The sequence below is a fragment of the Ciconia boyciana genome, chromosome 19 (assembly GCF_034638445.1).
Source record: "Ciconia boyciana chromosome 19, ASM3463844v1, whole genome shotgun sequence".
Lineage (NCBI taxonomy): Eukaryota > Metazoa > Chordata > Aves > Ciconiiformes > Ciconiidae > Ciconia > Ciconia boyciana.
In genome coordinates, this window is record NC_132952.1 from 6009825 (window position 1) to 6034017 (window position 24193).

General features: G+C 40.0%; 1 protein-coding gene across 6 annotated transcripts; it reads left to right on the forward strand.

The window, feature by feature from the left end:
• The first annotated feature begins 1510 nt into the window (after positions 1–1510).
• Positions 1511–20456, forward strand: C19H1orf159 (chromosome 19 C1orf159 homolog). 6 transcript variants are annotated; one of them, XR_012045834.1, is made up of 11 exons: positions 1682–1797; positions 3101–3217; positions 7193–7283; positions 8821–8896; positions 10876–10980; positions 11888–11953; positions 13335–13469; positions 15574–15623; positions 15956–15986; positions 17703–18245; positions 19508–20456. XR_012045834.1 is itself a non-coding variant. In XM_072884197.1 (10 exons), exons 3-10 carry the CDS (start codon positions 7212–7214, stop codon positions 17798–17800), a joined length of 633 nt encoding a protein of 210 aa, XP_072740298.1. In that variant the 5' UTR covers positions 1511–1602; positions 3101–3217; positions 7193–7211; the 3' UTR covers positions 17801–20456. The 6 variants fall into 6 exon arrangements, 5 of the variants coding, with proteins under 5 accessions (XP_072740298.1, XP_072740297.1, XP_072740300.1 ...); XM_072884197.1 differs by lacking the exon at positions 1682–1797 and adding an exon at positions 1511–1602 and having other exon boundaries at positions 17703–20456; XM_072884196.1 differs by having other exon boundaries at positions 17703–20456.
• The last annotated feature ends 3737 nt before the right edge of the window (positions 20457–24193 follow it).

Here is a 24193-nt window from a genome sequence, read left to right on the forward strand (position 1 = left end):
GTAGTGCCTTTAAGTCTTTCTCTGAGATTCTAGGTTCTGCTCTGAGACACTGCACCTACTTTGGAAAAAAAAAACACCACAGTAAATTGCAGTTCTTCTGAGGTATCCAGATTAGGAAATTTGTAAAGAGCTGCATTTCGTTTTCATCTGCACAGTTATATAAATATTCAGTAAAACTGAACATGAATTTTCTTGGTAAATATTTTTATTCTTTATTACACTCAACTAGGTAGTTTCTTCCTCAGTGGAAAAAATATTTCCATATGTGTCCCAGCAGAGAGCAACTTTCAAAGAATTTAAATATGTCAATCTTTCATTAAAAAAAAAAAGCACTCTATAGAATTGATATCTTTACCCAAATGATGGCATTGTCTATAATCTTTGCATTTTAAACTTGTTACAAAATGTACTGCCATCTCAAACTTGGAACAAATTTTAATTCTCCTCTTCAAGAGCTAGGTGACTTCTGTTCCACAAAGGCTTAGATTTCAGCTCAGAAGGGCAGCTTTTATCTTGCCTCCCGTTTCATTTCTTAGTTTTGCCAAGAGATCCTGCCGGTTCTGCCACATTTCAGGAGTAGTTGTTAATTGGGCTGAGACTCGATGGTATCAGTATGGTTAGGTGAGCAACTCTGCGGTGGGTGTCATCCTGTTGGACCCGAGCGCTGCCCTGCATTTCTCAAGGCTTCCTTTCTTCCTCTGAAATCCCAGTGCTTGTCAGGAGGCTGCTGCCGTCAGGCGATATCACAGAATCACAGAATCGTATAGGTTGGAAAAGACCTTTAAGATCATCGAGTCCAACCATAAACCTAACACTACCAAGCCCACCGCTGCACCCTGTCCCTAAGCACCTCATCCAAACGGCTTTTAAATCCCTCCACAGATGGTGACTCAACCCCTTCCCTGGGCAGCCTGTTCCAATACTTGATAACCCCTTCTGTGAAGTAAAATTTCCTAATATCCAGTCTAAACCTCCCCTGGCGCAACTTGAGGCCATTTCCTCTCGTCCTATCACTTGTGACCTGGGAGAAGAGACCGACCCCACCTCTCTCCAGCCTCCTTTCAGGCAGTTGTAGAGAGTGATGAGGTCTCCCCTCTTAGCTCCTTTTCTCCAGGCTGAACAACCCCAGGCCCTCATCAGCCTTGTGCTCCAGACCCTTCACCAGCTTCATTGCCCTTCTTTGCACACGCAAAGCACTTGTGTTAACGTGTAAAGGCTTGGGAGGAGTCCAGATGTGCCGTAGCTTCCTTGTGTCCCCTATCCTGACACTTCTTTAATCAAATATTTAATCCTTTCATCATTATAGCCCCCACTTGGCAGAAGACTCCAGGGACCGGTGAATAGGCCTTCGCCTCCCGCCCGCCTACCTACGGCTTCGTTCTCCCTCCCGGGGCGTCTGCGTCGCCAAGCAACCCCTAAAATGGCCGCGCCCGCGCGAGGCACGCCGGGAGTTGCAGTGCCGGGACCCGCCTGTTCCTCGGGCTGTCCCCGGACGCGGGACTCCCTTTCCCAGGAGGCACCGCGCGCAGGCGAGCGGCGCTGCCGAAGACGCCCCGGGAAGGGGCTGAGGGAGGGGATTTACCTGCAGGGAGGAGGGCACAGGTAGGGCGCGGCGCGGAGGCCGCTGGGACTTGTAGTTCCGAGCGAACGGCAAGTTGGGGGAACCTGCGTGTCGGCCGGGAGAGGGAGAACTACAACTCCCAGGGCGCCGCGGGAAGGAGCGGGCAGGGCGCCGCCTGAGGGCGGGGGGTACGAAAGGGAACCTGCCGCCGGTGCTGCCGGAGGTTGCTCCCTCAGGTAAGGAGGCAGCGCGGGAGGGCGGCCAGTTCCCTCAGGCGGCGGAGGAGTGCGGGGCGGCGGGAGGGAAGGAGGGCGGCGAGCCCCCGGGCGGGCGGCGAACCCCCGGGCGTTGCCCCATTGTTCGGGGCGTGGGAGGCGCCGCCGGGCAGGTGAGGCGAGGCGCTGAGGGCGCCGCTGCAGCCTTCGGCCCGGCCGCAGGCGGGAGCGGGCCCTGCCGGCGCCGCCGGGCGGGGAGCGGGCTGCCAGCCGCGGCCCACGGCCCCCCCCCGCTGTCCTGCTGCCGGTGAAGGCGGCGGTGTGGGGAAGGGTGTTGGGGCCGGCCCCGAGCGGCGTCCCGGGGGTGGGCAGGGGCGGCAGAAATGTATTCACCGCGCGGTGCAGCCGGCGGGAGCACAGAGCGGGCGGGGAGGGCGCGTTCCCGCGGAAGAAGCCCCCGACCCTCTCGCCGGGGCCGGGCCGGGGGGTGAGGGAGCAGCGGCCGTGGTTCGCCATGTAGGGTAAAGCTGGGGAAGAGTCGCCCCTCGTTCGTCCTTCTTGCCCAGCTTTTTCAACGCTGCTTGGTTCCTGATACATTTTACGTTGAAGTGCGGTGTTCTCGAGACGCATTTGGAAACGAATCATCTCTTTCTTATGGTCCAATAAAACTTTGAATACTTTTTTCCTAATAAACTAACACGGTTTACTACAGGTTTTGGCAATCTAAGACTCTTTAGAGTTGTGGGTGTTTGTTGGTTTTTTGTTTTGTTTTTTTTCTGGATAAACGTCAAGCAAATATGTATGCCTGTAACACAGATTTTTGTTGCGTTGTTTAGGGGGGGGAAAAAAACCCAACCCCCCTAAACAGGCCATGTGTACATTCAGTTTCCAAAGGATCTTTCCCTGTAGAATATAGCTATACTATTGGCAACCAAATTGCAGCAGTGTTCATTTCTGCTCTCGGTTTTTAAGGCTGCGATGACTGTTGTAACAGCAGGACGTGTTACTACCAGATTTTTGTTAACTGAACAACGGTAAACATTGGTGTTAACTAGTGTTTGCTCTAGGCACGTTCCAGGTGTGTAACTGCTTTTGAAGCAAAGCCTAGCTTAAAGTAGGTATCTTCGTTGTCTTGAGCCGAAGGTGTGTATTTTTAATTGTTGGTTGCCGGCCTATTACATAATCATCTTGATGTAAGGGTAGGGAGAGTAGTTCTTTTCATGGGTGCATGTTAAGAAAGCTGGAAAAACAAGTCCTCCTTCAGCTTTAATTCATAAAAAAAATATTCTAAGCACAACCTGTATCTGTTCTTCTACCATTGCAGGTTTATTGTGAAACAGTTGCAGCATCAATGAGGAATTAGCAGTAAACCACATACCACAAGTGCTCAGTGGTATCGAAGGAAGATGCAGGGTTCTAGTGCATACTTCTGAAGGAGCTGGTAAGTGAGAGTTTATGTCTTTACAAGTCTGTTGTTTGTGAGACTGTTTTGACTTTTCTGTTTTATCATGACTAATTCAAGGTCACATCAGAATTAAGAAGCCTTTGGCAGCAGAATGCGTGTGATGCAGTTTCAAACTCTGATCTGCTGAGTGAATTATAGAAATACCTGAAATTTAGGCACTGTTTCTTTTTACTGCCATCTCTGTCCATATACCTTAAAAAATTACCTTGCTCAAACAGTGTTCCAGCAACACTGGAAGCAAGCAAGATACTGATAATACAACAGAAATAATAGATACACAGCTGTATGTATGGAAAATGTAGACATAAAGATGAATTAAAGAACACTTGCTTCCAGGAGTGGGAGGAAAAAGTCTTCTAGTGCTTAGTGTTCATGAATTGTTTGCATTCTTTTTTAAAAGCAACAAGAGGAAGAATTCACTTAGTGAATCTCTATGTGTTTAGCTTATGTGTATTGTGGCACTTGAGATCCAAGTTGACAGTGATTTGAGATTTGTTTCAAATGTGGAACTCTGGCGTGAAATACTTGTTTTAATTAAAATGTCTGTGTTCTCAAAACTGTGCTGGCATCTCAAGCATAAATACTTTCTAATTTCGGCTGCAGTTTGTGCGTGACATTATCTTTTTTTTCCATAATCCAAAGAGAAAACTCTGCCAAACATGAAACATATTCCATAGGCTTGTAAATTGTTGTGCTGTGGGTGTCTGATCCTGATCAAATTCATGTACTTAGTTTAAAAACTAAAACTTCAGCTACCTCATTCAGAGGCATGGTTAGTATTCATGTATACTGAATGTCTTGCAGGGTCTAGGGTTTTTTCCTTTCTAAAATTAAAATTATGGTGTAAAATATTATTCAGGTTGGAAGTAGAATGGTTATGATTGACTTGTGGCTGGAAAGCACTAAAATGCGTTGTGTTACTTCTGTGGTTTTGTACAGGGAGACCAATTAACAGTACCAATGCCTACTTGAAGTTGCTGTCTTGTTTGGAAGTTCTGCACTTGATTTATTCTTTGCCTTACAAGTCACAAGCACTTTCCAGCCTTGCTGAGGTGTGGCACAACCAGACTTTAGGAACACTAGTATGTTTTTTGTATTATTCCATAAAAAGAATATGGATGATTAAGTCTGTCAGGTATCTTTCATGGGCATTACCCTAAAAGAGTAGATATCTAGTGTTACTTTCATGGCTTGAATTTCTGCCTCATTCAGACAGATGTTATTTATATACTGTATTAATAGGCTTCTAATTTTTACTGGCCGATAGAATGCAGCAGGATGTGAGGAAGTGGTTCTGGGACCTGGAGTAAAATGTAAATTGAGTAAATATAACATGTCTGATATGTTTGAAAGCTATAAAGCAGCTTGTTCATCTCTGCTTTCCTTCTCCTGCAGTTAAAACTGGTTCAAACAAAAAAACAACCAAACAAATACATATATCAAGCTTAGATATTGTCTCTCTCTTAGAAATAAAAAATATTGGCTGATGATTTGAGGGCAAATAGATCTCATGTCCTATTTCTACTAGAACAGCCACAGGGCAGATGTTCTGGTTTGTTAGAATCACTAGTGGCTGTGAAAAAATATCTGCCCATAAATGCAACAGTAATGTTGATTAGTATCTTCATTTGTTTGTTTAAAATACATCCATCCCTATGCACATCCTGAGGATTGTTTAAACATTAGACCCCGCTGGAGTGCCTCAAAAAACCCTAAAGGTGTGTCACTCAACTTTTACTGCAATAGACAGGCATAAAAAGAAAAAAAACTCTGTTTTTAAAAGGTTAAATGTGTAAATTAAAGTTACACCCAATGTGATCTAAAACAGAATTATTCATAGCATTTATATAAGTACTCTTATACTGTCATAGACAAGCGGAAAGCTCTCTGTCAAACTAGATAAGTGAATGCCTACATCAGCAATCGTTTACTGAGTTGTAAGTAGCTTCTGTTCTGCTCACATGTGCTCAAGAAGAAGCTGTTACCATCAAAGCTGTAAGTTAGGTGTTCTTGGCTTCTGGGGGTATGTGCTGTGCTCTGGAAAGGTTGTCTCCTGTCATCTTCTGAGGTGACTTCACCTTTTTGTTAAAACAGGTGTTTGCATTTGAGGTATCTTGTCACCTCAGGTTATTGTTGAAAAATAACATGAAAGCTTTTTAGGCAGCAATTTATGAGCCTAGCTGTAGATTGGAAATGTATCTTTCCATCCTTGTGTAAAATTCCCAAAGCTAAATTTTCCCTGCTGTTTTTGGCAGTGCCATCACTTTCCAGCAGTTCTGTAAACTGCCATAATCCATCTTAATTTTCACTCCAGGATGTGGTGGTGGTGGTACCATTCCCGAAGCTAACTAGCTCTTAGTATCTCATTCTGGAGAATCTCTGTATGTACAAAGGCTCCTTGCTGCTTACATTTCTTGATTCCTATAATCTACTTTGCCAACAGCAAGGCTAATAGGGCACTGTCTCGGCCTTTGTCAGCTAGCATCGCATGCATAGTGCACTTACATTGACTGTCTGCTTCTCATTTTAGTACAGGTGTCGTTTTATTTACATGTATGTAAATGTGAACTGATGAAATCATGGATACTGCAGCTTGACGTCCATTGTTATGCTTAAATTGGAAGGTGTGACAGTGCAAGCTTTTCCTGCTCTGTGCCAGTCCTCACTAACTGTACAAATTAGTTGTAGCAGTAAGACTGGGGTTTGGTTTTCAGGATTTTCAGTCCTTGATCTTGGAGCTTTCAGCTGATAGCAGGGGATAATAATAAGTTTTCCCACCAAGCTGAACTAATCTTACTTTGAAGTTGAGGCAACAGGCTATGTGTAAGTGATTTAAAAAACTGAACGGAAATTAATCATAGGAACTGCTCAGTGATTTTGTTCTTCAGAAAAACAACTTGCCAAGGGTCACGATACATATTTTGCAGTAATTTAAAACTCATCGACTGGATTTTTATTTAACAAAAATAGTAACACATTTCAGTTTGTGAAATGAGTCACTAAAGGAGTTTTCCCCTACAGTTGAAGGCTTTCTTTCAGATACTTTCCTCTTATTAAGCTCTGGTTAGAGGTCCTTGTCTGTCCCCATGTTTTATTTATAACATGAAAGACACTGTTTTCCTAAAGCTACCAGGCTGCAGGTACAGTAGTTCTGAGAACTGGATGTGGCTTCCAACATTATATTGACTAGAGAATAGGCAGATGTTATAAAATTGCCATAGGGATTGTCTGAACAATGCAGATCAAGCATGACGTAGTGCCCTTTAGTTTATCCAAACAATTTAATGTAAGAAATGTGGACTTCCATTAGGTTATGTGTGGAGTTATATGGCAAAAGTGGAGGGGGGGAAAAAGCAAGGCTTGTAGCAGACTGCCCACAACATTCTGTTCCATATTGAGAAGGTCTGTTCTCAAGGCAATTGAGAAATACTACTTATTAACAGACAGACTTCATTAATGCTTCATGACTGTGCTGTCATGGGAGAAATTAATTGCAGTATTGCCTCTTCAAAGTGGCGTGTGTTCTCTGTCCCGATACAAATCCATCACAGTTCAATGCTGCAGCCAGACAAGCCTGTAGCTGTGGGGAGGCTTATCAGTGGTGGTGCCAGGCGGTAACTGTTCTATTGCAATCACATTGATTTTTAGATTCTGGGTGTGGAATAGTCTCTGCATGGCTCAGTTTGGAGCAGACTGATAAGGCTCCTTGTTTCTTAGCAACCACAGCCTGCCATAGCCAGGAACCTGCCCCTCTGCAGCTGGAGGGAAAATTCTGAATGTCTCAAATTTGTATCTTGAACCAAGGTAAGTCATTCCCCCCGGCATATTTAATATAAAGGCCTTTGCATTCAAATAAAAGGAATGTGTTGGCAAAAGTTCTTTAACAAAGGGAAAGCATAACTTCTCTGTCATTACTAAGACATTCTAATTTCTTTCCCTATTCTTATTTAGACCTGTGTCTTTCCTGGGCATGGAGGTGCCGTATGTCCTTCTCTTAACCAGACTTGTAGCAGAAGTTGCCAGCAAATCTACTGAAAGTTCGGTAGGTACTTCCTGTTTTTTGTCATGCTAGGCGCTATAAAAACAGAAGGATCAGATTATTTTCCTCTCAGATTGCAGTCTATAGAAGGCTTTCTAATCCAACAGAAATGACCTATGCTGCTAGCAGTCATTAACTGAAACTTTTACAGTGGGTCAATTTGCTATGATGGCTGATTGCCTATTAAAGCATTGAATTCTTCCTAGTCATGTGCTTGTAGGCTAGCAGGGATGCAACTGATAATCCCTCGCACCATGTGGAAAAAGCACCCTGATGATCAAAAAAACACTTTTCAAGCTGCTTGGCAGTTTAACTACAAACAATCTGAAACATGGAAACCCAGAAGTTAACTTTTCAAATGACTGAGAAGCTCTGAAGCAAACACTGCTTCAAGTCACAGAAAAAGGTCAGAGTATAAAATCCTGCTTGCAGAAGAGTTTGACCAACAAAACTTTTTAAGAAACTGGTCTTAAGCATGTTATCTATAGATCTTCTGGTTCTTTACTGTAGTCTGCCTCCCCATGATGCACTAACAGTGTGACGTCAGCCTACTAATTTCAGTTTTGACAGTTCCAACCATTTCTCCTGATAGCTTTGACCTTTGTCACCCCTGGATTTGATGGGTTTTGCTGATAAGCAGAGTAATACTGGCTGGTATGTGTTAGGTATATTTAAGTTACTTCTATGGCTGAATATAGATCAGGTCTTGTTACTTTTGACTGAGAATACTTCATCCCTTTTTAAGACTGGTTTGACTTGCTATATTCTTTAGGGGAATGTAGCTGCAAAACTTCAAAAGGCATGGGAGTTTTGTGGCTTATTTTTCTTGTACAGATTCAGAGAGTGGATATGCCTAAGTCTATATGGGATGTTACTAATATCTAGCAAAAGAACCACAGAGTTTCTAACAACCATTTATCTCTAAGCTTATGTCACAGCTTGCTGTAATTTGTAAATAATTTTGAAACTGGCTTTTGTATAAACAAACAAACAAAAAAATAAACTATGTGCCTTCAGGATACGTGAAGTTATTTTATATTAAATGTTGAAGGAAGAAGCTTTTGTAGTTCTGCTGGATTGCTCTGCCAAATGTAGATGTTATCATCACTTGCAATGTGGGCATTCAGTGAAAACTGGTTTTTGCCAGTCATTTTGCCAATAGTATTTCTGAGCAAGTCTGTTAGGGCATTTGTGTGGTGCTGTGGGAAGGATAACTCCCCCCCGAACGGTGCTTCACTGAAGAATTTAGCAAGTACATTTCTAAAGTGGTTTTTTGAGGATTTGTCCAATGTCAACAGTAGAGTGTGCATTTCTTCTTAAAGTGTTAGTTTGGGTAGCAGCTGCCAGGTCAAAATCAGCTTGATGGTGCATCTAGCTTGTTCTGTCCTTGTAAGGTTACTTAATGCAAAAAGAAAAAGTTACAGCAAGTTTTAACTGCAGTTACTGATTATTCCCCTATGTTCTCTGTGGATTTTTTTTTTGTTGAATCATTTTGTAAACTTAGGAGCTGTGTGAAATGTAATGCAATTTCTTTTCTTAGGTTTCAGAAACAGAATGCTGTGTGGATATGTTGGATTCTAACAGTTCCTGTCCAGTAACCAACCAGTGCAGTCCAGGTATCGTGTGTCATTTTTAATAAAATTCCAGATTGTTTTTGACAGTTAACACCAAAATACAGTGCGTGATTAATTGGGGAGTGAAAACAAAATAATTAGTGCATGTACATATTGAAGTTTTTCTTCCTCTATATACACAAGGTAATGCTTCTTATGACTCACAAATGTTGTTCTTGCATGGTAAGGACAATAGACAACTATTAATAAGGTAGTTATTTATCTTTTTTATTTAGTGTGCAGTTGAATTATGTAAGAGCTATTGTAAATGCTTAAAAGCCCTAAAAGCCCATATAATGAGCATAAAAAGCAAAAATGCTATAATGCGTATCTAAGGGAGCATTAAGAATAATTTCAGTATTGTCTTGTTAGCACAGAATGCCTCATTCTTCCTTGTACCATATATGTAGAGTTGTTTTCTTCTAAATGGAGTTAAAAACTTCTTTTGTCACTTCCCAGCAGTAGCAAAAGGGTGGTCTTTTTTTATTGCCATCTTATTTAAATTCGGAGAGTAAAAGTGGGAAAACTGCTTCAGAGCCCACAGTAACAAGAGAATTAGTGACTTAAAAATTGGGGTCCACTTCTGGGTTCAGTCATTTCCTCGTGATGGTTCTTAAAGCATTTTAAGCCTATCTATTTTCACTGCTTCGTTAGCTTCCCTTAACTGTTGCTTCATTTCATGCATTCATTGTTGTTTCTGAATGATCTTAGATATGGCATAAACAATTGTCTCCAAGTTAGGGGATTGTGTTCTCTTAAATATTGTGGTAACCTGATAATCTACCAATATCTTTGGTGTCAGATAAGTGCTTTGATGCTTTCTTCCTATTACTGTAGAAAGTCTTTGCCCTTACATTGGGTCTGTTTGTGTTTAGATTAAGTGTCAGATGTAATTTATTGCTATGGGCATCAAACATGCTGCTTCTCTCTAAGGAAAACGTAGTAGCAGAGCTGTTTTCAAATCAGCACCTTACTAATGGTTTGCTTTATGGGATAATTGATACCAGTTTGGCTCAATACTCTATAGAACTGGATTTTAGCCAGCACAGTAAGCTTTTTTCCTTTAAATGTAGACTATAATATGATGTAGTAGGAATATCCTTCTAAGCGTCACGTCTCAAGTCTAAGCCTCAGTGAAACCACCACAGCTTTATTGTATTAAATAAAGTTGTTATTGAAGATGTGCCCTAAAATGTTTTTGTCTTAACAAAAACATAGCAGTATGTGCATTTAAACATAAATTGAGATATTTCAACATTGAAGACATAGGCCAAGATGGAAGTTTAATCAGTTTCCAGCCTGCATGGTAGGGTGACTGATATAAAACACTTGCCATCTGTCACAGAATAGTTTAAATGGGCTTGGGTTCTTCTTAAAGTGAAACAAATAGTACAATACTTGAGAGGACTGAGGCATGGGAAAAAGACTGTACTATGGCAGTATTCATATTTTTTAGCTTGCCATGCTTCAAGCGACTGACTATAGGGACGCCAGCATCTTTTTTTCATCCAAGTACGCTCTTCCTGGTTCTTAGCATCTTTGTCCATGCCTACTTCTGTTTTCAATACTATATGTTAAAATGCCATGAATTTTTGTTTCGACAGTGTATGACCTCTGAAAATGGTAAAATTCTGCTGCTTCTTTAGTATTGTTGAGGGTAGCTACAGGTTGTTAGACACTTCCCGTTTTTCTCAAAACTAAAATATGTGAAGCAGTGAATGGAGCTATGTTGAAATTGCCCTTTGGGAGCTGTTTGCTTGTAACTCTTGTTCCTTTTTGGCCCTTGAAAGGTTATATCTTTTCTGGAATAAACACTTTGAAATGAAACCTCCTAACTTGTGTATAGTAGGAAGCAGGAGATGTTTGTAACCAGTAGACCAAATGGAGGGAATTTCTGTTGCCTCTACCTCTTTCTGAAGACTAGGAAATATTTCCAGTGTTGCTTTTGTTGTTTTCAAACCTCTGTACTTATTCTGATGCAGGTTGTTACAGACGATGGAATGAGGATGGTAGTAGCAGCTGCATTAAATGCAAAAATGAAACTCTTCCTGTTTCATCTGTTTACAATCTGACTGAATGCAGAAATAGTGAGTCATTTACCATCCCTTTATTTTGATGGGTGGTTTTTGGTACTGAGATCTCTTTGCATGTGTGGTCCAGCAAAGACTGTTCAAGAAGGCACCAAATGTTGCAGATTTTTTTTTTCCCCTCCCTTGTAAAACTTCAACCTTTTCCAAAGTCCTAATAGAACTTAGAGCTTTTGAACATGCAACAAAACCTATGGAAACTTTGAAATGTAGTTTGCAGAAACTGTGCAGAGTGCTGTGGAACCATTCTAGGAGTCTAGTGGGGGGGGGTGTGTGTGCAAAAAATCAAAGATAAAAATCTTGTTATGTATTAGAGTACCTAATCTGTGAAGCCAAACATTTTAAAAAAAAAAAATCATTCTGCCCAATGAAAGTTCTTTAAAGTCCTAAACATCAAAATGATAAAACTTACAGGGTAGGACCTGTATCAAACATACAGTAAATACTGAATTTTGTGGCTGCTTTAATCTCTGCTGTAAGAAAAAGGCATTTGCTGAGGGTGTTCGCTAGGGTCTTCTCCAGAGCACAACATACCTCAGACTGTACTTGAGTTCTTGAAAAATTTATATTAAGAAGGCTAGATTCATTTTGTACATGTGCTTTGTTTGAGAGTTAAGAACCATTCAATTCCTAGTAAATATTGTTAATGAAAGAGATGAACTTGATCTAAGTTTCTGGGAGATGCACTAGTGAATTATTTTCTTTTTGGACAAATTATGATGATGCTTGTTTACTTCCTTTTTTGAAATTCTCAAAAGTGATGTAAAGAATGAATTTTTTCATGGGAGAAATCAGGATTCTTATACAATTTCAAATAACTTAGAAGTATAATAGCCTTTCACTGGGATTTTTTTTTTTAAAGTAGGTTTTGTCAGATTTTACTTTAAAAAATTCTTTTTGATTACAGCTGGTACCAGAGGAATGAATTTCCAAATGAATATAAGCACCGTAACTCCTTTCATACAGAACATAGGTGAGTAAATGGAAATAGCTATTGAGTGCAAGCTTTGTGATTATTCACTGCATACCAGCCCCTTCATGACATGGCATTTGAAATAAGTTGTAAAATATGTTTTTCTGTAGCATAGGTTTTATTCTAAATGTAGTAGCCATTTTTACTTTTTCTGGCTTGTTCTCAACAAGAATCTTTTAAAAGTCTTAGTTGAATTTTGAGGTAACTGTATTTTACTGAATGGTTCTTTCATCTTGTCCCTAGTGATCTTGAAGTGATTTTCTGGTACAGGCTGAGCTGGTTATTTATGAAACACCATAACTTGAGTTTTGAACCTTATGCTGCAAGAGTTTTGGTTTTTAGGGGTGAGGCAACATGTTACATCTTGGTTAGCCTTTCTGTAGGTTGATTTTTTTATCGCTGCTGACTAGTCATTTCTGTCATTTCTGTTTAATCTCCTAAAAATACTTGTTCGACACTGGTAAGAATAATACAAATTGAGAATATTCCGATAGCAGCATTGCAGGCTTCAGCAAGAGATAGGATGCCAAATGAAGTGATTTAGTGATACAGGGTGAGTGCTTATCATCAGTGCTCTTAAAAAGGAAAGCTAAACAGCCATGTCAAACTTGGGTGCTGCTGATCCCTTCCTAACATTTGTCTTGTCATGTGTGTATACTTGACTTGAAGTATCTAGTGCTCTTCAGAATGTGGACTTCTCGGGCAGAGCTTGTCAGATAGATCTGTTGTCCTAGTTTGTCTGCAACAAGTTCATAAACAACTTTTGTTTCTTAAAATACTGGCTCTTTGGGATCATAATGTTAAATAAATAAAACAGCAGAATAAATATGCAGGGCATTTATTGAGGCAGGGAAAGCAGAATAGAAGTGAGGAAGGGCACCTTTCGCTAATGTCTGTCTCCTTGGGATGGTTTCTATGGCAGTCACTTGTGGAAAACATAATACTGGGTGTACTGTACCAGTGCTATACTGTCTGTTGACAAGTTTTGTCTTTAAGAGACTTCACTTAAGGAATAAAAGAACAATATCAATGTTGAGTGCCTCCCAGCATTGGTTTTGAAAGTTATATAAAAGAAACAGAACAATGGATTAAAAATTTGTGGCTATCTTCAGGAAAGTAGAGGCTAAGGCTTTCCTGACATTTGGCAGGTGGGGTTGGGGAAGTTGTTCATATAACAAAATGAGTATTGAAAGATCTTTGCAAATGTTTCAGTGAGGTCTGTCTGTATATTAAAAAAACACCACAACCCACTGTTGTTTTTCTCCTATGGATATCAGGAACTTGGTCTTTATCTTGTTTAACCCTTCTAATAGAAGAGATTTCTAGTGAATAATAGTCTCTTTTTCTCTCTCTCTTTTTATATTTTTTTTTTCCTGTACAGGGGGCCCGGAAGTGGCAGCCTCTCTCATCTTAGGGACATTTTTCATAAGTTTATTCCTGATTCTGTCTGTTGCTTCTTTCTTCTACCTCAAACGTGCCAATAAACTTCCTAATGTTTTCTACAGAAGAAACAAAGGTAAAATATATGTAATTGTCTATTTAATCTCTAAAGTTTTGGCCTTTGCTCAGTTTCTTAATTTAAAACCTTCTAAACTTCTTCATGTCGGTGTTCTAACTTAATGTAGCTACTGCTATCTCTTTTGATCATCCAAAGCAATGCAAACTAATGACAAATTTTCTCCTGCTCTGTGTTTACAGTATCATGTTTTCATGGCAGTGCAGAGGATGTCTCTTCCCAGTCTAAGTGTGCTTAAGTACCTCTCACTAACCCAGCTATTGTTTTTTGTAGCTTTCAAAGATTTGCCAGAGTACAGTACTTGACATTAGCTGTCACTGAATATTAGATATCTGATTTCAAAAAGGAAAAAAAAGAAATCAGTCAGTGCTTTTTGCACAGAGGGCATTTTTATAGAACCTAATAATACTTGTTTATTTCAGTACACAAAATGCCAGACATTTATAAAGCCTTACAAAAAGCAGTTGTTGTTTATTCTTGGTTTAGAGAGAAGGGAACTATAATACTAAAGGGCAGCGTACTTACCATGGATGTGTCAGCAGCAGGAAAAAGGGAATAGAATTTGAGGTTCCTCATTATTGCACTACTCATTCAACTGTGTTTGCCCTCTAAATGCAGGGTTTACTGGGGCTTGGAAGAGCTAACTGCCTGATTATTATTTTTTTTAAAGCAAATACCCCTTAGCTTTTCTTCTTATAATGAAATGTATTCTTTATTTCTGCCATCCTTGTTACTGAGAAATGAAGCCATGTAACTAAAATGCAGTGACCTGACTTCATGCCAAAGTGATTCCAGAAAAGCTAGGGAAAGAACATCTGGGGTGTGCTTAGCCATAGGGCACCAAGACTTTATGAAGATGTCTGGCTCTTTCAGATGGTTCAATTTCTGTGAAGTTGTTCTATGTGTCCACATTTTACTGGTCTTCAATTTCTGGGAGGTGGTGAACAAAATATGTGGAAGGTGATGTCTCCATTTTGCCCAGTGTTTTGCATGAAACTGAGGCTGATCTATGACTCTGTCTCGCCCCTTCTATGCAGTCACTTCGAATGATTCCCATGACAACCTTAGCACAGCATTTGCTGTGTTAGAGCTCCTTCTGTTGAAAGCAAGCTGTTTACTGGTTAGGCCTGCTAAACAAATAGACCTCCTGTTATTTTCATTCATGTCTTAGAGGACCAAACTCAAGCTAGACTGTCACAATAGACATAAGCTTAAAAAGAGAAAAAGAGAAAAAGAACGGGGTGGGTGGAGCAATACAATTCCATTGCTTGGCTAAGAATGTTGTATCTAGTCATAGTAACTTCATGGACCATCACAATTCCAGTCTCTGTGGTATCATTTCATGTAAAAGTGTACAACAGTAGCTACCGAAGGTCTGAATTGATCAGTGCCGCAGGAACTGCTAGTATCCTAATCACAACTGCCATATTGAAACCTCTAGGTTGCTTCTGCATGTGTCTTCAAGTAAATTTAGTACAAGATTCTCCTTCAGTTTTTAAGTGGGTCAAGAGCTGTTGGGCTATGACATTTCTAAGCTGGCAGGACACCAGATTGCTCTTGAGGCTTCAGTGATACTGGTCTGATTTCCATATTTTGTACTGATAGTTCCCTCTGGTCCAGCAGGCTAAAGCATTGGTGTCCTCCGTTGAAGGAGAAGCATTAGAAACATTTCTCTGGCTTAATATCATGTTAGCTTTCATTCTGTCTGGATGATGATTATCATGTGGCCAATAAAGGCAGCAACCTCTTGTATAAAGGGGTTGCATCTTTCACTGCTCAATTGTTTTCTATTTGTGCTTTTTCGGGTAGCTGGCTCAAAGTGCCACTTTTCCTGTTGAAGTGTCTTCATATTAAAGAGATACTGCTGTGGCTACCTTCTTTGAAAGCAAAATAAGTCATTCTTGGAGACCTTTGCAACCCTTTATCTCTAATCTTGAAGAGAGTCCTACAGACAATGTATTCTACTAATGGGATTTCTGAATGTTCTGATCTGTTTTGGTAGTCTTTGTGACAAAACTATTTTTCTAACAATAGAACTGTTCTGTTGCACACATGTATTTTTAGAAAACTAGCAGTTCTAGCCTTCTAGATTAATGATGGTTAGTCTCTCTCTTTCTCTCTCTTTTAGCATCTGTTCTCCAGCCTAGTGAAACAGTAAGTAAATTCTGTCCTTCCAATAGGAACAAGCAAGCGTAAAACCTCAAGTAAACAATAACTTAGTTTTAACAGTTCATTAGGGAGCTACTTAATCTGATGTATGAGAGACTGAAATAAAAATAAAAGATGTTTTGGGGTTCTTTGTCCAAACTGGAAAAAAGGTGAAAGATGAATACTGACCGCATGGATTCTATTGAGTTACTTTCTCCAAGAAAGACTATGTATGCAGTAAATATTATTGGAACCCTAAAATGTTCCTGTATTTCTTAATGAAAGACTGTGAAGACAAAAGGTGCTTTGTTTGACATGATCATTCTTCTGTTATGCAGGCATCCATGATACCTCCCCCAGCTTCTTCAGGTGAGGAACTGTTCTCTGGGGCATGCTGTTACAAATATTTTTACCTGTTGGCTTCCCTTTTATGCATCTCGTTACTGAAAAGCAGGCAAACTATCTCAAAGTGGATATGCTGAGAACACACAGCGAGTCAAAACAATTACCTGTAAAGTCTGGTATAGAACTGTGGAATCTGTTGAGGGGACAGAAATCCAATGAAATCTGCCTAGTAGACCTTTTTGATAGGATTTATTGCTTTAATTAATGTAGGCATACAGTATTGATGGAGTACTTTATGTTAAAATAGATCTTTGACAGCTCCTAAAATAGATCTTCGACTTCTCTATCCTAATAGAGAAGTCTTACAAGTAGATGCAATATTTTTTCATAAGTGCTCAAAAATAAATTATTCAGTCTGGGACCTATTTTCAGGATTGTAATCTTCTTGACAATGCCAGGTTGGCTTATTTTCAGGCTTGCGGATTTGAAGCGTATCAGCTTCTTGAAACAAATAACACAGACTTTTTGGAATATACCATTTTGTGTGTGGAGCGGGTGTTTGTAGGTTGGCTCTTTTTGGCAAGGTGGGTTTTTAATACATGTGAAACTCGGGCAGAAATGTATTTCATGGGGAAGATTTCATCTAATCGGCTTGTCTCAATTTTCCTCCCCAATTTTTTAATAATTTCAACCTATAAATATTACGGAGCAGTTCGTACTCTAATCTGCTGTTTTAGACCAGATCTGGGTAATCCAAGAGCAAAAACTTGCTTTTTGGTGCGCCTCTAACTTTGTGCTACTTCTAGGAAATAGTATATGCTGTTCTTACATTATTAATGAGCCAGTGAGAGCCTAATAAAGCATGAAATATCTAAATATTACTCTCCCGCAATATATATTTAAAAGGGCAATGGATTACACCTAATCAAATCAAGGCATTCTTTTAAGTGTCTCTGACCATGTAACAAAGTTCGAAAAGAAGTAGGTAGTAAAGGATATATTTTGCAAATGACAAAATTTTATATTTATACATGAAATTAATTTAGAGTGGCTAGGGAAGTGGATTTATTTGGTCAGGGTAATACAGTGAAATAGCTTGTCTTTATGCTTGATCCATGTACTTTCAAGACAATGACAGAACTTGTGGTGACTTAAAAGTGAGACAGACCAAATCTTCTAAAAACTTAAGAAATAATGGCCTTCTAAGCTCAGCAAAATTTCTGGTCTCACTTCTCATGTATGCGTAGGCATTTTTAATCAAGATGGTATAATTAAAATTTAATTTTTATTAATGCAGTCTTTTAAACGTTTTTTAGATGTGTTCCAAACTTGGTCTGGGTCTGGCTGTTAAACTGACAGCCAGTGCTGCTTGTGAAAAGTCTTAGTTTCCTTACCTTAATTTATACATCTGTTTAAAAAGAAAGTACAGTTGTGGGGGGTTTTGTTAGGGCTGAAAATGGAAAGATAACATGTACTGTAAACACTTACAAATAATGGAAATGGCAGTTTGTAATGAGTACCTTATTTAGTAGGCCATTAGAAGCTTGTTTAAAGCAAAAGTCCACAAATAAACTTTTTATCAGCTCTATGTAGGGTGTTTTGTTTTGGTGGGGTTTTTTTACGGTCCAGAATGACTTTGGTCACTCACGAATTGTTGGATGGCATGTGGTGTTATGAATGAATGATAAAGGCATGCTTATACAGCAGGTGCTAATGATGTTTCTGTGCCCACCATTTCAGTTCGGAAGCCACGATATGTCAGACGAGAACGGTCACTAGTGACGTCTGCATCTGCTGCTATGATCTCTTCTTCCGAAACCAGGGTCAGCAATGTTTAGCCTTCATTCTTGACTGAGGACTTTATAAGTGTACACAGTGTCGAAGAAACTTTTTCTGAATCCACTGAAGTGCCAGGAAAACATCGCAAGCAGCTGACCTAAATGGAAGCCAAATTACTGTGTCCAAGGATTTGTGCCAAATGTTAACAGAGAAATGAACTAATGCAAAGATACTGGTGGCAGGCTACATCCAGTTCGGTGAACTGCTTTGGTGATCTTGAAATGCACTATTCCAGCTCTGTGGTTTCATTTGTCTCCTACAGATGCTGTGTTTAAAATCTTTAAAGATTTTCTGCCTTTCTTTGGTATACTTTCAGTTTTGGCAAGAAGTTCTTCCTGTGTTGTGATGTGTTCTGTGTCCCCAGAGCTGAATGTCGCGGTGCTGCAGGCCAACACAAAATACTGGGATTACTCAAGGATGTGCACTGGTTTGAAGGACCCACTGGTAAATGCTAACACTAAGTGCCACTGCTTTAACGTTGTAGGACGATATAACAATACTTAACATGCAGTATCCTTTTGAAGCAAAAAAATGATGTCTCCTGGAGCATCCTCTTCAGCCTATGACATAGCTGACCCTGGTTTTTAACTGTGAATATAGACCTGCTATCCAGATACTGTTGTTCTTGGTGCTTTTGAAGGCTGTGGTCAGTATGGGTCCAATCCCAAGTGTGGGAATCTGTTGGGAAGCTTTTCCAATTGGCTTCAGCTCAGTCCTTGGATAAAGAGCCATTTGCCATGGCTTTGTAACTGATAGACTGCTATGTCTGTCCTGCAAAGACTGTCTCCGCTAGCTTCCTTCCCTTAATACAGCAGTGGAAGGAAAACCAAAATTCCTGCAGGGTAGCCATGCATCCGTTAGACATGTCAGTGAGTATCGAGATGAACTGGAGAGGTCAGGTGAATTTCTGCCAATGCAATAAGGGGTTTCTTTGGTCAAGCCCTTCATTAACATGCCTGACATCTGCAGGCCAGCACCTTATGACAGAGCTCAACAAGTATTTCCTTATTGAAAGTGCCAGCCTAAATAGCCCCCACTCTCAGATGCTTGTTCTTGCCCATCTTATACCAGCTGTGTTGCTGAGTAGTCACTTGATCAGGAAATTAAAGTAGCTGTAAAATACTTTTTTTTTTTCGGCTAGGTTATCCTTCACCAATTTTTTTCCTGGCATGGTTGACTCTGTTGCCATGTGAACACATATATCAGCATAATGGGCACAGTGGTATGGGCCTAAGAGTGGGTGACTGGGAAATAAGTGAAAAACCCGAGGTTGCTAAATTGGTTGCAGTGTCACTGTCACCATATGTGAAACTATAACTATGCAGCTTGTGCATTCCCACCTACCTGTGTCGCTATTGCCTGTTTTGGCTTAGCTGGCACTCCGTTATGGGTCCATGCTCCTAAAATAAATTACTTGGAAGCTCTTCATCAGCATCCACTGGCATGAACATAAACTGGAACAGTCGCTTCTCTTTTTCAGGAAAATGTGAACATAACTGTCTTGAGCTGACATGACACCCATATGGAGAGTCCAAACCTTGTGATCCAGATTCCCTTTTCTCTGTGGTTAAAAGCTTATTCACAGCTAAAAGATGAGAACTGGGATGGGAGGAGATAAATATATCTTGCTGAATAGACCTGTTTTTATGTAAGTTTCAGTGCAGAGGTATTTACTTTTATCTCTCTCTTATCCCTCTCCTTACAAGGTAATGAGATCTCTTGTAGCATCCAAACAAGCTAGGATAAAGATTGCAGATAAAGAACAAACCATGAAGAGGCCCCCGTGCTAAAAAAAAAGCCTGAATTGCTGTATGGAGAAACTTAAGATTGTCTTTCTATCACAATGATAAATAAAATTTTTGTTCTACTGGACAAAACTAAAGACAGCAGACAATGCCGTTTTGAGACCCTTCAGCTTTCAATGACATGTGCTTTATAGTTCGTATGTTCCAAGTTCAGGAGGTGGCAGTTTTGTTTCTGTCATTTTGATGTCGTTTTATCTTTGCACTGCTGCGATTTTCCACAGGTAGAAATTATGTCTGGAGGTCATAGGTTTTTCCTGAACTTAGTTGCTGAATATTTTCCTAACTGCTAAGGAAAAGGAGTAACTATGCAAATAATGCCAAGAAACTGCACCTTTGAAAGCAGGGAGTTTCTGCTTGCGAATCTGTCGATGATAGTGCATTCTTGTATTGCTTAGTTGCTAATATATTCTTTCTACACATAAATTATTGAAGAATCACTCCTGTCATTGTACTGTCTGAACCCTGTCTTATCCTCAAGTGCATATTGTAACTTAGTTTAATGTCAAGCGTCTAATGCTCTAACTTCTGTGCAGTCAAGTTTTTCTCAGTGATAACATCTCTCTTCCCCCCAGCAAAGTCTTTTAAGTGCAGCAGGTATTTTTACTATTTTTTTGTGTGTTTCAGGAACTGTTCAGCTTTTGTTATTGCTGTCTGACACAGTGGACTCCTGGTCTAAACAGTTTCTCATTCATTTGCACTGTCAAATTAAATGGTGTTTAAGTGGTGTTTTGGTTTCCATCTCCCTCCAAAATAATAATACATATGGATATATATTTTAAAAAAATTGGCTTTAATGAACCCTGATATTGAATGTATTTGTATATTTTTAAATTGTGCCAAAATAAACACATTTGAGCTTTTTTTAAATGACTGTGGAGGTCATTCATGTGTTTCCTTTTCAAGCACAGAATGAAGGGAGCAAAATTAGCACCCGAAGTAGATAGTTGTTTCGGCTCATATGGCATGCTACCTCCACCAGAACTGAAGTTAAAAAAAAAAGTCTGCTGAGTGATCCTGCCCAGTTCTACAGTAGGATAGCCAGGCTGTTCTTCTGCAGGCTGTATCTTCACACCTTATAACCATATGGCAAAAGCCACCCATAATGGCCTTCCCTGTAGTGATGTGAAAGTAACTCTTTAGCAGAGAATGTAGCTTTAGTAAATGACAGAATTTTTACATTCGGGTATGTTTACTTAAATCTCCTTCGAAGAAGGTAGCAGGAGTAGCAAGAAAACTCTAAAAGAGGAGGCTGCTAAACAGTGCCAAATGTACCAGAAGTTGAGAGAATCAGTATAATTTCTTATCAATTGAAGGGAAGATTATGGTCTTGGGTTTGGGAGTTTGGATATCTTCCCCTGTCTGATCTCTGGTTAATTTAAAAAAGTGTGGTTTTTTTCTTCCTTTCCCTTTGCTCACTGGGAATTTGGTACTCTTGTTGGATTTTTTTCTTACAAATGTATCTTGTGTTCTTAACTCCAGCTGCCAAAACAATCCATAACAACAAGAGCTGAGCCAAAGGAAACTGGGATGCTGAGCCGTATGGTCCGAAATACTAGGAGTTAAATTTGGCAATACTCTTTTCCCTCACAAAACTAGCTGAAGTAGCCTGATGTGTGAGAGAGATGCTGCTTTTGGTGAAGTATGCTGATGAGGAAGGATAAGCCAAATGCTTTAATGCCTACTGTGCATGCACTGTGGAAAGTCTCATAAACTGTTGTCAAAGCCAAGGTGACAGTGTTGCATACAGAGAGAAATTGACCTGGAAAATTATCCCACTGGGAGAGGAAGACTTAAAAGTGGATTTGTCAGTTAAATGGACTCTGACCACCATGCACACCAAAATATAACAGCCTTTGGGAAGAAGTAGTACTAAGTGTCCTTGCCATTAGTCACCCGACTGAATTCAGTGGGTGAAACTGGCAGTAAGTGAACTGGGGAGAGCAGTGAGTGGCTGTACAACAACAGGGAACAATTTGAGACTGTATTTTGCACACCTGAGAGGAGCTGTCTCCCTTATCCATATGACACCATCTGAAGGCGAGTGCATCATAGATGGAAGACTGTGACAATAATTTCTTAAAATTGTAAGTCTAAAGCCTTGTGTTTCACTAAAACCTGTTATCCAGTTATCAGCCCTCCAGAAGGTTGTCATATGCATACAGAATGAAACAGAAATGATACTGCATACAGACACTCTAAAGTATTTTGCTGTATGAAACTGCATGCAGTTTGCTAGGTTAAGTGATAAAGCTTTGTGCAAACAGAATGACTTAGGTTCAACCTACCTTCCCCCAGGCATTAATCAAAGTTCACAGAGCCTGTCCTGAGGTTGTCTCTTGTGTCTTCCTCTATTTTTCTTTTTTCCTCTTTCCACTGCCTCCATCAAAAGCTTCTTGGGAACATTGCTTGGAAATACACCTGGGATTACGGGTGCAAGTCTGTAACTTCCTGACAGTAAGATCTGAAGGCTGAAAGCTGTTAAACTATAGAAGAATTTGAAGGGGAGTGGAAAAGGAAGCCAGGGGGACAACTTGGTGCTAACTGGGAAAAAGGAACAATAAGGTTTTTGCTCTTGTCCCTCTACAGTTACACACGATGCCATCTAAGTTGCATGGGCAAAGAGAATGGAAGAGTAGGAAAGAATACGTAAGTTGATAGGAAAGGTGAGGCTCTCTCATGTACTTGAGATTTGTAGATAACTGGGTGGAGAGATTTAGCGGTGTGTGACTGCACAGAAATGCTGTCTGCTGCAAATGGCTGAGCTTAGCAGGGAAATGTAGCTGTGCTGTGCCAAGCTAGTGCCTACAATGGTGTGATCGTAACTTTGATTTTAAAAAACAAACACACAAACAAAAGTTGTACCTGCTTGCACTCAGGATTAATTTGGTTGTCATTTTAAGTTGTTTGAAAGAATGTACTTAAGATATAGTCAATATCTGAAGTGTGCTTGTGTTGCTCTGCTACCAGCACTATGAGGTTTGTTGAAATGTCTAAAGGCTGCTCTGCATTTTTGTCATCTATTTTTAATGCTTCCTGGTGAGAAAAAAAATGAAACTACATAGTGTTTATCATTTTAATAGCCTTGACATATTTTTATTGCTAACTGATTGGAAGCAACAGTATTCAGATAATTGCACTTCCTCTTTCAGAGCCTGGTGATTTATGTCCCTTAGTAAAGTGTTAAAAGTGTTTTAAAATGATAGTTTCAATAAGATGTGATGCAGCTCTGAGGTATTTGCTCCAAATGATTAGGTCTTTACCATTAAGGTTGCTGTATTCTGTAACAGGACTAATATAGAAGGGGTTAGGTTTTAGACATGTCATACTGATTTTGTAATGAGTGGTGTTTATAAATAAGTCATCTGTTTTGTTGCAATTTTACATCCATCAAATTGTAATGTTCTCTTCTGCTTCACAATCCCAGTCCCCACAGGAATGCAGCCATTTGGAGTGGAGTGCTCAGCTTCCTGAAACGCTCAGGCTGTTCCACAATGGTGGTGTATAGTCCATCAGCTCATCCAATTACTGTACCTTGCTGTCAGTGCCTGTAAAACTCCAATATTTTCTGATGGCAATTACTCCCCTTTAAATACCAATATGTAACTCTTCTTTCCTAGAGCATCATCTTTCCTTACAAACTTAAACCTTGTTCTGCTACTTTCTCTCTTATCTCCATTGTGTTCACACTGCAGGCCCCCGAGATACAACCTACAAAGGACAGGAGATGGCACCAACATTTGTATGTGCTCCTTATGATATGAAGAATTCCTAGACTTACTTATGAAATCTGAAACTTTCAGTGGGGGTAAGGAAAAGGGAGACATGCAAAAAGAGTTCATTTTAAGTTTTTTTTTATATATATATATATATACATACACACAGAGACACAAAATGAACCTAATTTTAAATGCTGCTCAAACTATTTTTGGCAGAGCTTAAAACAGCTACAGAAATGTTTTTAGCAGTAATTGTGCCAAAGATAACGATTTAGGAATAAGTTAACTATAGGGAGGCATCTTGTTTGCATGCAACTTTATATGTTACATAATGAACTGCTAGTTTATAATGTACTGAGAAATGAGCCGTAAGTAGTAAGGTTTAGGACCTTACTTTTGACTGAGGGCACTTGTGATTAGATGTGTTACAATGTGGGAAAAATGCTTTTCATCAGCATCTGCTGCCAATTCACATCAAGCCCAAATCATTACTGACTGCAAGTTTCTGCAGTCTGACTGCTGTGAAATGAGCTTGGCAGTCCCCTTCCCAGCACATAACTGACCACGTCCCAGGCTGCCAGAACTGGGACACTTGATAATTTGGTTGATACTGCTGCTGCCCTCCCAGCAGAATTGCAGCATGTCTACTGCATTCAAAAATAAGGGTGGGATTTCCCCATCACCACCACCCCTTGCTGTGTGAAAACTGAGCATACATCATAGCTGGCAAAAAAGAAAAAAAAAAATTCTAGAAAAGACAAAAATGGCAGTCAGTCATAGTTCAGTGATGTTGGCTGGACCACGACCTTTAAAATTAGAAGCAAGCCACAAATCAGTCTGGGCAGTGCAGAATTATGGATGAGACAGAAGA